We start from the raw sequence: 15,000 nt of genomic DNA on the forward strand, positions 1-15,000 counted from the left end.
AAGTCACTACTACGATACTGTACGACATGTTTTTCTGTTGAACACCTGTGCTCCTGTGAAGCTATAGTGTGATGTAGGATGTAAAATGTTGTTTTAAAATCACTTTTCAGTTTGGCTACTCATCATAGGATTGGTGGGTCCTGCTCATTTGAATAGGAATGTGTGCATATTACAGGACCCCCTCGAAAAACAAAACTAATTGTGTTCGCCTGATTGCTCTCAAGTGAACCCATGTGTGACTCTGTTTAGCAGCTGATAAATAAAGAGGAAGGAAGGATATTCTTGAACTTCCCAAAACAACAACAACATTTTAATGTAATGGGGGGGGGGGGGGGATAATTGTCAGAGTCAGAACCCTCTCTGAAGCTGCTCAAGTCTTTATAATCATTTTCCAGTGTTGCGCATCACAGTCATGTTTCAACAGCACTATACTTTGTGGGTCTCGCCATATTCACATATTAGAGATGCAATATGATGTTACAATGTTAAATGCCTAACAGTAAAGGGCCTACATATGATATGTGGTACGATGTTGAGTCCGTCCACTGATGTTAGGCACAGTACCGCATGTCTGTGCCCTGCCCATGTCCTCTCTTTGTCTCTCCTTCTCCTTGTCTTTCCCTCTCCTTTTCTCTCCCTTTTCTCCCTTTTTAATTTGATCATTTACAACAACAAAAAAATTGCATTGAGCGATGGACCACTGTACGAAAGGTGCTTTCTAAATAACTTTTTTAAATGATCTCTCGAACCTGCAGTCTGGCGGGCGTCTCTCGTAGTGTCACCCTGGTGGTCGCCTACATCATGACGGTGACGGGGTTGGGCTGGCAGGAAGCCCTGACGGCGGTGAGGTTGGCGCGGCCCTGCGCCGGCCCAAACATCGGCTTCCAGCGCCAGCTCCACGAGTTTGAGAATACTCAGGTTGGCCAGGTGGGTACGGGGAGAGAGGGATGGATAGAGGAAAGGAGGGGTGGATAGAGGGAGGGCATGAAGGGAGGGATAGATAGATAGAGGGAGGGCATGACATCCAGGCACAGGTCACGGGCAAGAAATATACGGCCACACGTGGGGGGAAATGGAAGTTCAATGGAAGTATAGACCCTATGGTCGATAGATATTCACGCTATCAACTACATGTGCGCTGATTATCTTGTTACATGATTGTTCCATGTTATTTTCCTGTTTTGCCAACGAGAAGAAATATTTGTAACGATCTACAATATCAACTGTAACTCTGTTGATGAAATAATCAATCAATCAATCAATCAATCAGATTTATTTGCGTAACGCTTTTTACATAGACAAATGTCACAAAATGCTTCACAACCAAAACAATATAAACAATAAATACAATGCAAACAATATGGTCTAACACAGGCCTACATCATGTAGCCTACTATAGTTACGGGAATGCAGAAAAACCCCCACACAACAAAACGATTGATCGCTGTCGATCTCTGACTCTTCACTTTTATGTAAAGTGTCTTTTAGTATCATGAAAAGCTCTATACAAATCAAATGTATTTTTTATTATTATTATTATTCTGAGTATTGATATTCATTTGTATATTATTATCTCTGTCTCTGCAGTACAGGGAGTGGCTGCGCATGGAGTATAAGGAGAACCCCTTCAACGACGAAGAAGACATCCGCATTCTGCTGGCTAGGACCCCTAAACCCAATGGGGTGGATGTGGAAGTGCAGGCATCCCCCCCGCCTCCAGGATTGCATAGAACAATCCCATAGCCAAAGTCTGAAGGCTCTGCACTGCCGGATGGTACCACTCTGGCTCCCAAGGGGTGGGGGTGGGGTTCTCTCTGTCAGTATGGTGTTGGACCAGACTGTTGTTGTGGTTCTCTTCCTCTCTTCTGGAAAAGGCTAGTACGGTGGGCCCTAAAAGTTTGGAACATAATTTTGAGATGCACAATAGTGCTTTATCAATGTTGTATGGCTAATTTGACAAGTTCTATTACCCCTAATTCTTGTATATAAGTATGCCACGTTCAGTATTTTTGTTGTTGTTGTTTTTTCTAAGCCTTGAAAATGTTCAGAAATGTTATGTTTATTAATTCTATACTTGAAGCCATGTCAATAATAAAAAAGGATTTTTATCAGTCATGAAATGGTCTTTGGTATTAATGCTGTCAGACTGAATGTGATGACAGAGACATTCTCTATTCTATTTTCTCTGTTTCCTGGTCTACTTCCTGTTTGCGCAGTATGCAAGGGAGACCTTGCATGACGGCATCCAAACAGCAAGCCGGGTATAAAGATGTATGCAACTGGCTAATAAATGTGTTTAAATTTCATCTGCTCTGAACGGTTATAATTTGTCGGTGGTTTATTGTATCCAAATATATACCAGTTGACATTGAGGTCTATGCACATTCATTAGGAATAAAGAGAGAGAGAGAGAGATAGGCTGTGTAAAGCCTAATTCATATCGGTAATCCTGGTCCTAGCATAGATTAGATTTTTTCTTATGATGATTTTTTCTTATCTTTTCTTATTTCTTATGATGTATAGATGAATCACATACTTTCGACAAATGTACTTTGCTTTGGATAAAAGCGTCTGCTACATGGCAAAAATTGTAAATGTAAATGTAGATGGTGTGGATTTGGAAGCTATACCGCTGATTACAGAGACCCAAGAGAGGACGCGCCTTCAAAGACGGAGGGAATAGACGCGGAAGGATGGGACAAATAGTGAGTCGCAAGAACGCCGTCAGCGGCATAGCGTTTTCTCCTCCATTAGCGTGGCAAGGAGCCAAGTTCTACCGGAGGGCAGTGTGCAGTAAGAGTGCTAAGTGCCCTAATGAGAATTGCGGTGACCGTAGGGAGATAAACTACAAGTAGAGCACATTCCCAGATGCACCACAAACTTGGTGCGGCCATGGTGTCAAGTGAGGTCATCAAATGAGAATATGATGGATATGGAATGTGTTGCCTTCAGGCTTGAGTCAGCAGATGTGTTCTGGAGGGCCGAGTTGAAGCAGGTGAAAGAGTTGTGGCTGGTGTGGTCAGTACCTTGCCCCATCATCACAGGGTTAGTGGTTCAAGACGCCGGTGATGGCTCTGGGTCTGGAAAATGCTTTGTGGTCCTCTTTGGCTCAGTTGGTAGAGCATGGTGCTAACAACGCTTAGGTTGTGGGTTCGATTCCCGCTGGGGCCCATTTATACTGAAAAATGTATGCCCTCACTGCAATGTAAGTTGCTTTGGATAAAAGCATCAGCAAAATGATAAGCAGGATCTCCTTGGTGCTAGAAGAGGAGGAGCATGAGAGGAGATGTTGCCTTGCAACCAAACTGCAAGAAGAGCAACAACACTGCCATCTGCTCAGGCAAGCCCAAGAGGCCAACAGTGAGTATCAGTGAAATGAGGAATCAATGTTAAATCAGTCTGAGCAGACCCAGCAGTCTCAAGACGAGCATCTCCAGATTTGCATTAACCTTTGCCAGTTGCCTGTGTGCAGGCAGACCCCGTGCAGCAGGATTGGCAATGGCATTAGAGGCTCCTTCCCCCTGTCCTATGGATTGATGTATTTGCCCCCAGAGGGAAAGACCTTGGCCTGGTATGGTCTGAGTTCCTATGTTGCTCTACTGCCACCGTTGGACAGATTGGAGGCCCACTGAAGGATATTTCCCCAATCAGCTCGACCGGCAACTGAACCGTGTTACCTTGGGACTTAACCCTTGAAAAAGATCACATCGATTTCAAAAATTAAAATGATAATAATTGATTTTGAATGTCTGCGGTGAGTGTAAAAGCTACTGGACAGATACAGAGGTTGTACAGTAGAGTATGTGTTGTTGTCCCTGTTCTTACACATTTTTACAAAATATGCTCACAAAATTTGATGTGCACTTTGTTGTGCTTAAGCCATTTTGCCACAACTTTGGAAGTATGCTTGGGGTCATTGTCCATTTGGAAGACCCATTTGCAACCAAGCTTTAAGTTCTTGGCTGATGTCTTGAGATGTTGCTTCAATATATCCACATCATTTTCCTTCCTCATGATGTCATCTATTTTGTGAAGTGAACCAGTCCCTCCTGCAGCAAAGCACCCCCACAACATGATGCTGCCACCCCCATGCTTCACGGTTGGGATGGTGTTCTTCGGCTTGCAATCCTCCCCCTTTTTCCTCCAAACATAATGATGGTCATTATGGCCAAATAGTTCAATTTTTGTTTCATCAGACCAGAGGACATTTCTCCAAAAAGTAAGATCTTTGTCCCCATGTGCAGTAGCAAACTGTAGTCTGGCTTTTTCATGGCGGTTTTTGGGCAGTGGCTTCTTCCTTGCTGAGTGGCCTTTTAGGTTATGTAGATATAGGACTCGTTTTACTGTGGATATAGATACTTTTGTACCTATTTCCTCCAGCGTCTTCACAAGGTCCTTTGTTGTTGTTCTGGGATTGATTTGCACTTTTCACGCCAAAGTACGTTCATCTCCAGGAGACAGAACGCGTCTCCTTCCTGAGTGGTATGACGACTGCGTGGTCCCATGGTGTTTATACTTGCACACTATTGTTTGTACAGATGAACGTGGTACCTTCAGCCATTTGGAAATTGCTCCCAAGGATGAACCAGACTTGTGGAGATCCACATTTTTTTTTCTGAGGTCTTGGCTGATTTCTTTTGATTTCCCCATAATGTCAAGCAAAGGCACTGAGTTTGAAGGTAGGCCTTAAAATGCATCCACAGGTACACCTCCAATTGACTCAAATGATGTCAATTAGCCTGTCAGAAGCTTCTAAAGCCATGACATCATTTTCTGAAATGTTTCAAGCTGTTTAAAGGCACAGTCAACTTAGTGTATGTAAACTTCTGACCCACTGGAATTGTGATTTATAAGTGAAATAATCTGTCTGTAAACAATTGTTGGAAAAATGACTTGTGTCATGCACAAAGTAGATGTCCTAACCGACTTGCCAAAACTATAGTTTGTTAACATGAAATCTGTGGAGTGGTTAAAAAATGAGTTTTAATGACTTCAACCTAAGTGTATGTAAACTATCGACTTCAACTGTATATAAATCATTTCAGATATGCTGCATTTTAATGTAGAGTCGAATTATCATCAGTCAAATGAATCACAATAGGCCTATGTGCCTGGACCAACACTTTCCTTTGCTGTCAAGGGAATGAATCTCTGTGGAATGGACCACAAGAGTAACACGGCGGCGATAGTGGAAGCGTTTGTAACGACTGCAACCACTGGAGGGCAGTCTAATAGCCTTTACTGTCACAGATAAATTATGAAACTACGGTATGAAACCACTCTCTACTAAAATCTCCCATATGTTCATAAATGTATGTTGCCGTAACCTCAGCCTTAAGCAAAAGCTGTCATTTAATTGTCTTTTTTTTTTTCTTATAAAAAATACAATTATGAAGATTTTGTCAAGAACGAAATGAATGAATTATAGCCCACAAGACAACGACTTAAACATACACATATGCCTCCCATTAGGCTGCAATAAATGTACATGTACTATGATCACCGTGACGGTTTTAGGGAGTTTTGATATAAAGTACAGGTATTTGTTCCATTCCATGTTGTTTGCGTCTTATGTTTTTGCCACTCGAGAGGGATTCCCCATCTACTTACTGTACAGTAGGTTGAGTGTACTTGATAGGCTTCACAGAAATCAAGCGCTCGGTGCTGCACGCATCCCTTATTCGCATGAAGTGGTTCCTAAGAAGAAGCCCCTCCCTGTCGCAATGAATCGAGAGGTGACAATATTTAAGAATATGACATCCCACACTCCCTCTTGAACAGAGTGAGATCGATTTCATCACTTGTCAGAGGAGCTCACATGGTCAGAGGTAAGAGTCTGAGAATGGGGTGATTATGTAGCACAATTAGAGGGGGAAACGTTATTACGAATGACATAGGAAGCAGGAGTATTGATTCATTTGATTATGCCGTCATTGTGTCATTTGATTGACTTATACAACTGTCTGGATTGGAATCATCAAGCACGTTTCATTGGCTGTAGATGTTTTCTGAGAAATCCAGAGTTGAGTTTCTTGAATAAGTTCTCTTTGAGGATGTAACTGTGCTTTCATTCAGAAACACTTGCATTTTAACTTTCTCTAGTAATGCATCTACATGCTTCGAGTCTATAGCTACTATTTTCCAGTCATTATAGGAGACTGCTCTGATTGTCTTGAAAGCATGGCATTTGATGAATGCACTATCATCCACCTTCATCTCACCCAGTCACAACAACTCTGTTTTAGTGTTTTGCATGATATACCTGACGCTCCATTTAGTCCATCTGCATCCTATCATCAATATGCTATACCACCTTTCTGTTGCATGCGCTTTTGACAGACATGAATTTAGAGGGGGACACCAGCTTGTCAGTCAGTTGTAGTGGCAACGGGAAACTCAGACAGTGGCTGATCGATCAGATTAACAGCAGGACGTACCCCGGATTGGTTTGGGAGAATGACGAGAAAACGATGTTCAGGATACCGTGGAAACATGCGGGCAAGCAAGACTACAACCGAGACGAGGATGCCGCGCTCTTCAAGGTGCGTTCGCCCGCCCTCAATCTCTCTCTTACCTCCCCTTAAGCTTATGCGCAGGAGTGGAGCATATACTTTGATGATCAAATATACATATATTACCCACGCAGAAAGTAATGAACAGTCATTTTCATACAGGCTTATCTCTCCTTCACATCCAGATATAGGTTACCGAGTTACATTAAACTATACCTGATGATTGTGCTCCTACTATTACTGCAGTGTACTACATATTACAAGATGGATGAGTCAGAAAATAAGAGGCCTGTGTGCTATTTTTCAAGGATTAGGCCTAGTTTAGCAATACGTTTACAAGTATTAGTCATACAGTGCACATACAGTGCACTGTACACGTCAATGTTCCAAGTATAAACCATCTTTGAGTCCCTTATACACTGAAGTAAGTAAAGAGGAACTGTAAATGAATCTTCTTGTTGCTGTTGATTATTGCAGGCCTGGGCATTGTTCAAAGGGAAATACAGGGAAGGGGAAAAACCAGACCCTCCCACATGGAAAACCAGACTGCGCTGTGCTCTCAACAAGAGCAACGATTTCGACGAGCTAGTGAACAGAAGCCAGCTGGACATATCAGACCCTTACAAAGTCTACAGAATCATACCTGAGGGGGCAAAGAGAGGCAAGTTCTATTCATTACCTATTCATTGACTTGGGTCAAATACAATGTCAAACTCTTGAGAAGGTTGGCCATTTAGGACTATTTCACTGGCTCCATTGGACCCGTGAAAACAGTCAATCAAGCGCAGCTCAAAACATTTGAACGTATTTGAAAGTATTTGACCCAGGTCTGGTCTGTGAACTATTGTTACATTTGAGGACAGATTCCCCAAAAGTCAGACTAAGCCTGTTCCTGGATCAAAAAGAATTTACCATGGAGAGTCTCCATTAACAGTTATTCCAGGAATTGACTTAATCTGTGTCTAGGAAACCACCCCGTATAGTGTGATGTCATGCATGTCTAAATTGCAATCAGAGACAAATACAACTAATACTCAAGTAGTAAAAGGATATGGACAACTGGCAGTTGATGTCAGACATTTCACGTGGTAAAACAACAAAAAGGACATCATCTCAAGTGAAAACATTGTATTAAAATGAAGCCTGGACTGCACTACTTTCTAGAACAACACAACAACCTGTTACAACTCTCAACAGTTTTTTTTACGCTCATCCCCAAAGAAAACCACCCTCTTCTACACCGAGGTGAGCCCTGAATAGACATTATCTGAACTTTGTTCGAGTAGACATGCTACGCGTTACATAAAAAAAGCCATACAGAACCGCCGGCAATGTTTCATTATTGCCCTGATGAGGCAGGAAGCACAGGAGGAAGCTGATGTGTGTACCAAAAAGGCCTCTAGGCTTTTTTTAGAGGGCTTCGGTTACCAAGTGCAGCAAGCACAACACACCCGACCTCTGGCCTTGCATAAGCAAAGCAAAGGCTCTACCATCAGACAGAAGACCTCTCACCATCTTTTACCACACTCACATGGTACAGTGTTGCTCCTCTCCACTCAAAGGCAAAGATTCTTTGGGCCTGAGGACACATTGCTCAAGTGTGTGTTATCACATTCTTAATCACTTTGCTGCAGAGATAAAACAAAAAAAGAAAAAGCATGACCTCACGAGTTCATATAAGTTGTTATTCTCAGTTTGAGAGGTTGAAAAGTAATTGAAAAGTCTCACCAGGGATCGTGATGAACTGGAGTGGGAGTGGATGGTTTATGACTTTGGATGATTACTTACTGCAGTACGTCACATTGTCGTGGCTGAATGATTGTCTTATACGTCCTTACTGTATGTATTTATTGTCCATATATGAGTGGGCGTATAGACTATTTACTGTAGAGTAGCCTATATGTGTTCGTCTGTCTGAGGGAGCCGAATAGGATTTGAGCTCAGTTGAGAATGTCCACTATCTGAATTGCCAAAGTAGAGTCTTCTATGAAGCCAAATCCTGGACCTAATTGCACTTTGAATGGAAACTCTCCATTGAAGATGCTTTTTAAACTAATGGAGGGCTTAATATAAGCCTGGTAAACTGGTTTTAAGGTTTTTTTTTTTTTTTTGCATTCTGATATAATGCTTATGATATATTTTTTTGTAATCTAGGGGTCAAGATGGGCAATGTGGAGGATACAACATCCCATATGAACTCACTCAGCTACCCCATGTTTCCTGCGTTCCCATCTCTTCAGAGCCAGGTACGGTCAATCATTTGCCCCCTGCGACAGGTGTTAATTTATGTCATTAAGCAGATGCTTTTATCCGAAGTGATCTTCTATCACTTACACCTACCGCTAGCCCACTGAAGTGTTCAATCAACAGATCTCTCTTTGTTGGGGAAGAATACATTCCGCTCTTCTTTTGTATCTTATTTATTTGGAAGGGCAGGAAAGAGAGGAGAGAGGTATATGAGAGGAAGACAGTAGGGAAAAGGCAGCTTGAGGATTCAATCTCCAAACTTCATCAACAATGTGTGGACTGTAGCAGGCAGCAGTGTGGACCATCAGGCTGAGAAACAAGCACCAGGGCCTGTGTTCATAAAGAGCCTCAGATAGAGCAGGAGTGCTGATCTAGGATTAGTTTGCCCTTTTAGGTCCTAATATTCTTATTCATATATTCATATATATATTCATATCCTCCATATTCATTCCTGATATTCTTGGGAGTGGCTTTGTGAATATGGGCCCAGAAGTCTTTTCTTTCTTGCTATGGTTTCCATCTCATGCTTCCCCTGTCCCTCCCCCCCAGGTGCCTGGCTATCTTGCTTCCCAGGAGAGGAAGGACTGGAGGGACTACGCCCAGGAGCAGCAGCCTCCTCCCCCTCCGCATCACCAGCCAATGCACGCAGATCTCCAGTACGGCCAGTGCCACTACCCGCTGCCCCTCAATAAGCCCTGGCACACACCGCACACTGACAACGGTAGGACCTCCATACAGTCCACTACAACACCACTGACAACGGTAGGACCTCCATACAGTCCACTACAACACCACTGACAACGGTAGGACCTCCATACAGTCCACTACAATACCACTGACAACGGTAGGACCTCCATACAGTCCACTACAATACCACTGACAACGGTAGGACCTCCATACAGTCCACTACAATACCAGTCAATCAAATAATAATAATAAAATAAACAAATCATAAGGAGGTCAGGTAGACATCACAAATAATAAGCAAAAGGCCTTCAACTCTCCCCCCCCCCCAAAAAAAAATGTGTGTTCTGATGAATGTCTCTTTGGGTTCTGGGTTCTGTAGCTCAGGTTTGATCCAATAGGTAAATACTACGACCAGCACTCTCAAATATAGAAACAATTTGAATATTGAATATTGAATATTGAATATTGAATGTGTATTAGCAGTCACTGGTAGAGAGGTGTGCCTCATTGCTCAACTCATGTGCTCATTTGGTTTAAAAGGACTAAGAAACATGTGGTGCTTTAACCCAAAGGGCAGTACAGTAGTAGTGTGTGTATGGGTTCGGCGAAATAGGCCTAGAGTAGAGTGAGGTTTTCGCAGGGTTGGTGAGAACATATTTGTCAGAGAGCACAATCTTTAAATAAATCTGAAGGTACACACACACACACACACACACACACACACACACACACACACACACACACACACACGCGCGCACAAGCACACAGACACACATGCGCACAAGCACACAGACACACACGCACACAGACATGTACACACACAGACATGTACACACACACATGCACACACATACACACACACACATAAAATCAACCCCTCCCCCCTCTCCTGCAGAGGTGTTGTGGAAACAGCAACAACAGGTTGACTGTGAGCAACCACACTAAAGGTCCTGTTTGGTCCTTGACCGCCACTTCTCTAAATTGCTGAGGGCTTCATTGAACAAGTATAACAGACAGGTTCCTCTTGAGATGAAAGAGGCAGCTTTAGCACCTGCAGAGCCAGGGCGAATAGCCAGCAGTGTAGTGGATGGTTAGCATGGTTAGCATCACACAGAGGGATCCATACAGTATATATTTCAATAGCAAGGAGGTGACATCTGATGCGAAGAGTTAGTCCAGTCACCTGCGTGGTCCATGTAAACCCTGTGAACCCAAATCATCCATTTTAGCATGGATGCATCCTTTGTCCTCTACAGTGTGTACTGCACATCAATAGACCTGGGTCAAATGACAAACCCTTAATTGCGCTTCGTTTTCATTGTTGGTTCTAGTAAAAGTCCAAACTAATCAAGCACACCTCACAAAGTATTGGACATGTACTTGACTTAGGTCTGCTCAGCAAACACTCTGCAAAAGTAATGTGGTGTACCACACACAGCATGCAAGACACCCATGCATGCACCTGCTAGCATGGAGTAGCGCTATGCTACCAATGCATTTGAATGGAAATGGCTTTGTTTACAATGGTCAAGATCCCGAATGGAATATGTCTTGATAGGAGTCTTTTCCTCCCAGATTAGCATAAAATAGCTAATAGCTAATGGCTTCCAGGATGCACACAGCATGCAAGACACCCTTGCATGTACCTGCTAGCATATGCTATGCTAGTGATACATTTGAACAGAAATGGTTTTGTTTATTATGGTTAAGAGGCATATTCATTTTCTTTTCTTTTCTTCCCAGGATACACCGTGTCTTTCTGTTCCTACCCCTCCTCAGAGTCCATCCCCACGGCATTTACAATGGACCATAACATGGCACCTTCTGGTAAAGAGATACTTCACACACATACACACACACACACACACACACACACAGACACACACACACACACACACACACACACACACACACACACACACACAGACAGACACAGACACACACACACAGACAGACACAGACACACACACACAGACACACACACACACACACACACACACACACACACACACACACAGACACAGACACAGACACACACACACACACACACACACACACACACACACCCACACACACACACACACACATACACACACACACACACACACACACACACACACCCACACACACACACACACACTTTCAGTTGTGGTACTGTACACACTTAATTTCAATATTGTAGTAGGCCAATTACTCACACACAGAGGACAGGTGTAAGATGTAGTGGAGCATACTGTGAGGTTCAAGCATTGTATTTTTCTATTGTTATTTGTAATTATTAACCAACCGCGAGGAATTATCAGCTTCTTTCACTGGACAACCACTGTTGATTTTAAACTTAAAGTTGAGAATGAGCTACTGATCATGTTCATATTGTAGCGAACAGCGGGGTAGAGCAGCTTGCCTTAAGCGGGTATCGAACTCGCAACCTCTCGCTTCCAAACCGGCCGCGCTAGCCACAACACCAAGAGAGTTAACTCCCTTGGCGGAGCTGCTAACGGGCCTTACACAGGGTCGTTACAATATGAATTATGGTTGCCTCTTGAAGTTATTTTGCTATTTTAGTTGGCTAACTGTATGTCCTCTTTCTCTGATTTCATAGATGCAGTACACCTCATAATGATGTACACTGACACATGATGGTGTATTTCTATACCTCACATAACCAGGTCTATCTCATACTGGACAGGGCACTTCATATAAATGATACAGAGGAGAGCAGACGGAGGCTCCTGTTCTACAGTAACAGCCTCACTGTCAAGGGAACATTATTTGATGTTGGATTGTGAAAGTGTTCGTTTGCTCACTTCCCTCGTTCACTTTCTCTCTAAACACTCCTTGCTAGACAACAATCACTGAAAGTAGAAGCAGGCCTTTGGTCAGTGAAAGAGAAAGGGAATTCGTTTTCATAAAGTAGGCCACCCGACAGATCTTAGTTCATTTTACATACGATACATCGTACACACTTCGTTTATTATTATTATTATTATTATTATTATTATTATTATTATTATTATTATTATTATTATATTGTTTATTATATTATGCTAAGTGGGATCCTTGGGACGGCCTGACTCTGATGTCACCCCATTGAAGTTCAGATTTAAAATGGTGAGGGTGAGGGTGAGGGTGAGGGTGAGAGTTAGGATGAGGGTGAGGGTGAGGGTGAGGGTGAGGGTGAGGGTTGAACGTAGGGACGTCCCACTTAGCATCTACCCTTGTTTATTTATTTTTTACGTCCCCTCCCTCCTCCAGACTGTCGCCTACACGTGTCCCTGTACTACCGAGAGTCTCTGGTCAAGGAGGTGACCACCACCAGTCCCGAAGGCTGTCGGATCACCTCGTCTCCTGCCTCTTCCTCCTCCTCCTCCTCCTCCTCCTCCTCACCCACCTCCCCCTGCCCAGAGGACAGGCTGTACAGCGGGGCCGAGACGGTGCTCTTCCCCTCCCCCTACCCCCAATCCCAGAGGAAGGGGGCCGAGAAGCTGCCCAATGTGCTAGAGAGGGGCGTGCTCCTGTGGATGGCGGCGGACGGCCTCTACGCCAAGCGTCTGTGCCTGGGGCGGGTTTACTGGGAGGGTCCGTTGGCACCCTATGCCGACAAGCCCAACAAGCTGGAGAAAGAGCAGACTTGTAAGCTGTTTGACACCCAACAGTTCCTGACAGGTAAGAACCAGTGGCAGGGTTTGGCTAGATTTAGACTGCACTCCTAGAAGATAGGGTTCCAAAAGGGTTCTTGAGCTGTCGCTGTGGGAGAACCCTTTTTTCCAACCTTATTTGGAACCTTCTGTGGAAAGGGTTCTACTTGGAACCGAAAGGTTTCTTTCAAAGAAAAGATGTTCTCCCACAGGGACAGCCTTTCTAAGAGTGTGCAACACAACAGAATGACACAACAGACACAACAGATAAATGGTGATGGTGAGGGTGAGGATGATGATGAAGAAGAAGGGTTGATGTTAACGATGATGGCGGGGATGATTAAGATGATGATGATGAAGATGATGTCGGTGACACGACCGCAGTAGAGTGACATAGTTTGATGTCAGCGGTGACAGGGATGACGAGTCAGTGTCGATGACGATGCCGATGACGATCAGAACGATGAGTCGTCAACTGTCTTTCGGGAAATCCCCCCTCAATGCTGTGGTCTCGGTGGGATCAGAGGCCTGTCATGTACTCAGCGGCAGGTTATCCGTCGGGGATCCATGAAACTCCCCCCGCCCACCTTCCGTGGTCCACTGTCATTTTCAGTCTTATCGTTTCCACACCAACCACTTTCCTAATATTCACTCAACCCCCCCCAAAAAAATAAAAACTCTCATCACTGTGAAATGATACCACAGCCCAAGGCAGAATGTGTAGGAGAAAAGTAGATGACATTGTCAGTCATGGTACACTTTTTTGCTATCTCTCATGGTACTACCCCCCCCCACCCCCTACTTTCTCTCTATCTTTCTCTCTCTCTCTCTCTCCCTCGCGCTCGCACTCCCTCTCTCTCTCTCCAGAGCTACAGGGGTATGCCCATCACGGCCGTGCCATGCCCAGGCACCAGGTGGTGCTGTGTTTCGGAGATGAGTACCCTGACCCCCAACGCCAGAGGAAGATGATCACCGCACAGGTACGGAATGCTGGACATTCTCCACACATATTTGACATACGATTACAAAAGATTTCCAAAAGACTTTTTCCTGACATTGACATGACATTGAGCTTTTCCGACCAGGACATGAAGCGAAGGGCAGTTGCATTGTAATGCAGTTTACTGATATTTGTATTCTTATTTGTATGGCCGATTAGCGACCTTATTACAAAAATATTTTTAACGTTTGCTTCTTTTTTTTTACGGCTCTCGTCTTTTCTGGTAAAGTGTACATTCCCTGATTCTGAAGTTAGACTTGTTAGTCACAATGACAACTTTGTCTTCCAGGTGGAGCCCATGTTCACCAAGCAGTTGATCTACTACGCCCAGCAGACAGGAGGAAGCCATTACCTGAGGGGCTACGACCTCCAGAGCAACGAGACCCTGCAACACATGCAGGAGTGATACACGCACGCACACACACGCGCACACGCGCGCACACACACACACATGCACGCAAACGTATACACACACACACACACACACACACACACACGCACGCACGCACGCACGCACACACACACACACACACACACACACGCAAACGTGTACAAGCACACACACATACACACACATGTGTACACACACACACATGTACACACACACACTCACACACACACACACAAACACACACTCACACACACACACACACACACACACACACACACACACAACCAGGGAGCCATGAACATGAATGAAGAACAGTATGAGCTCAGCTACTGAGCTGTACACTCAAGCCCAGGACTAAAAGACTGAATTTCAAAGAGAGACTGGATTGAAGCACACTCTCTGTGTCCCTCTCTATCCATCTACCTCTCTGACCATATCGACTGGGAATGTCAACGAGGGGTCAAAGTCCAAATTGAATTATGTGTTGGAAATGCGATTCTAATTTGTACAGATAACATTGTTTTA

The 15,000-nt window shown here is 44.0% G+C and overlaps 2 protein-coding genes across 2 annotated transcripts in view; both read left to right on the plus strand.

Annotated features, from left to right (window-relative positions):
• dusp22b (dual specificity phosphatase 22b) overlaps positions 1–1,743 on the plus strand; it is a gene marked incomplete at its 3' end in the record, with an annotated part of 6,537 nt that extends 4,794 nt beyond the window's left edge. Inside the window, exons 6-7 of the mRNA XM_083690528.1 lie at positions 756–927; positions 1,588–1,743. Coding sequence (XP_083546654.1) covers positions 756–927; positions 1,588–1,743 — 328 coding nt within the window. The remainder of the gene's footprint in view (positions 1–755; positions 928–1,587) is intronic.
• A 4,050-nt stretch (positions 1,744–5,793) lies between these two features.
• irf4a (interferon regulatory factor 4a) overlaps positions 5,794–15,000 on the plus strand; it is a 9,247-nt gene continuing 40 nt past the window's right edge. Inside the window, exons 1-9 of the mRNA XM_083689545.1 lie at positions 5,794–5,828; positions 6,340–6,542; positions 6,990–7,173; positions 8,667–8,758; positions 9,309–9,480; positions 11,190–11,273; positions 12,702–13,112; positions 13,952–14,064; positions 14,374–15,000. The exon at positions 14,374–15,000 is cut by the window's right edge and continues 40 nt beyond it. Of these exons, the coding sequence (XP_083545671.1) occupies positions 5,819–5,828; positions 6,340–6,542; positions 6,990–7,173; positions 8,667–8,758; positions 9,309–9,480; positions 11,190–11,273; positions 12,702–13,112; positions 13,952–14,064; positions 14,374–14,490 (1,386 nt within the window). The 5' untranslated portion in view covers positions 5,794–5,818 and the 3' untranslated portion in view covers positions 14,491–15,000. The remainder of the gene's footprint in view (positions 5,829–6,339; positions 6,543–6,989; positions 7,174–8,666; positions 8,759–9,308; positions 9,481–11,189; positions 11,274–12,701; positions 13,113–13,951; positions 14,065–14,373) is intronic.

Source organism: Argentina silus, assembly GCF_951799395.1.
Source record: "Argentina silus genome assembly, chromosome: 18".
Lineage (NCBI taxonomy): Eukaryota > Metazoa > Chordata > Actinopteri > Argentiniformes > Argentinidae > Argentina > Argentina silus.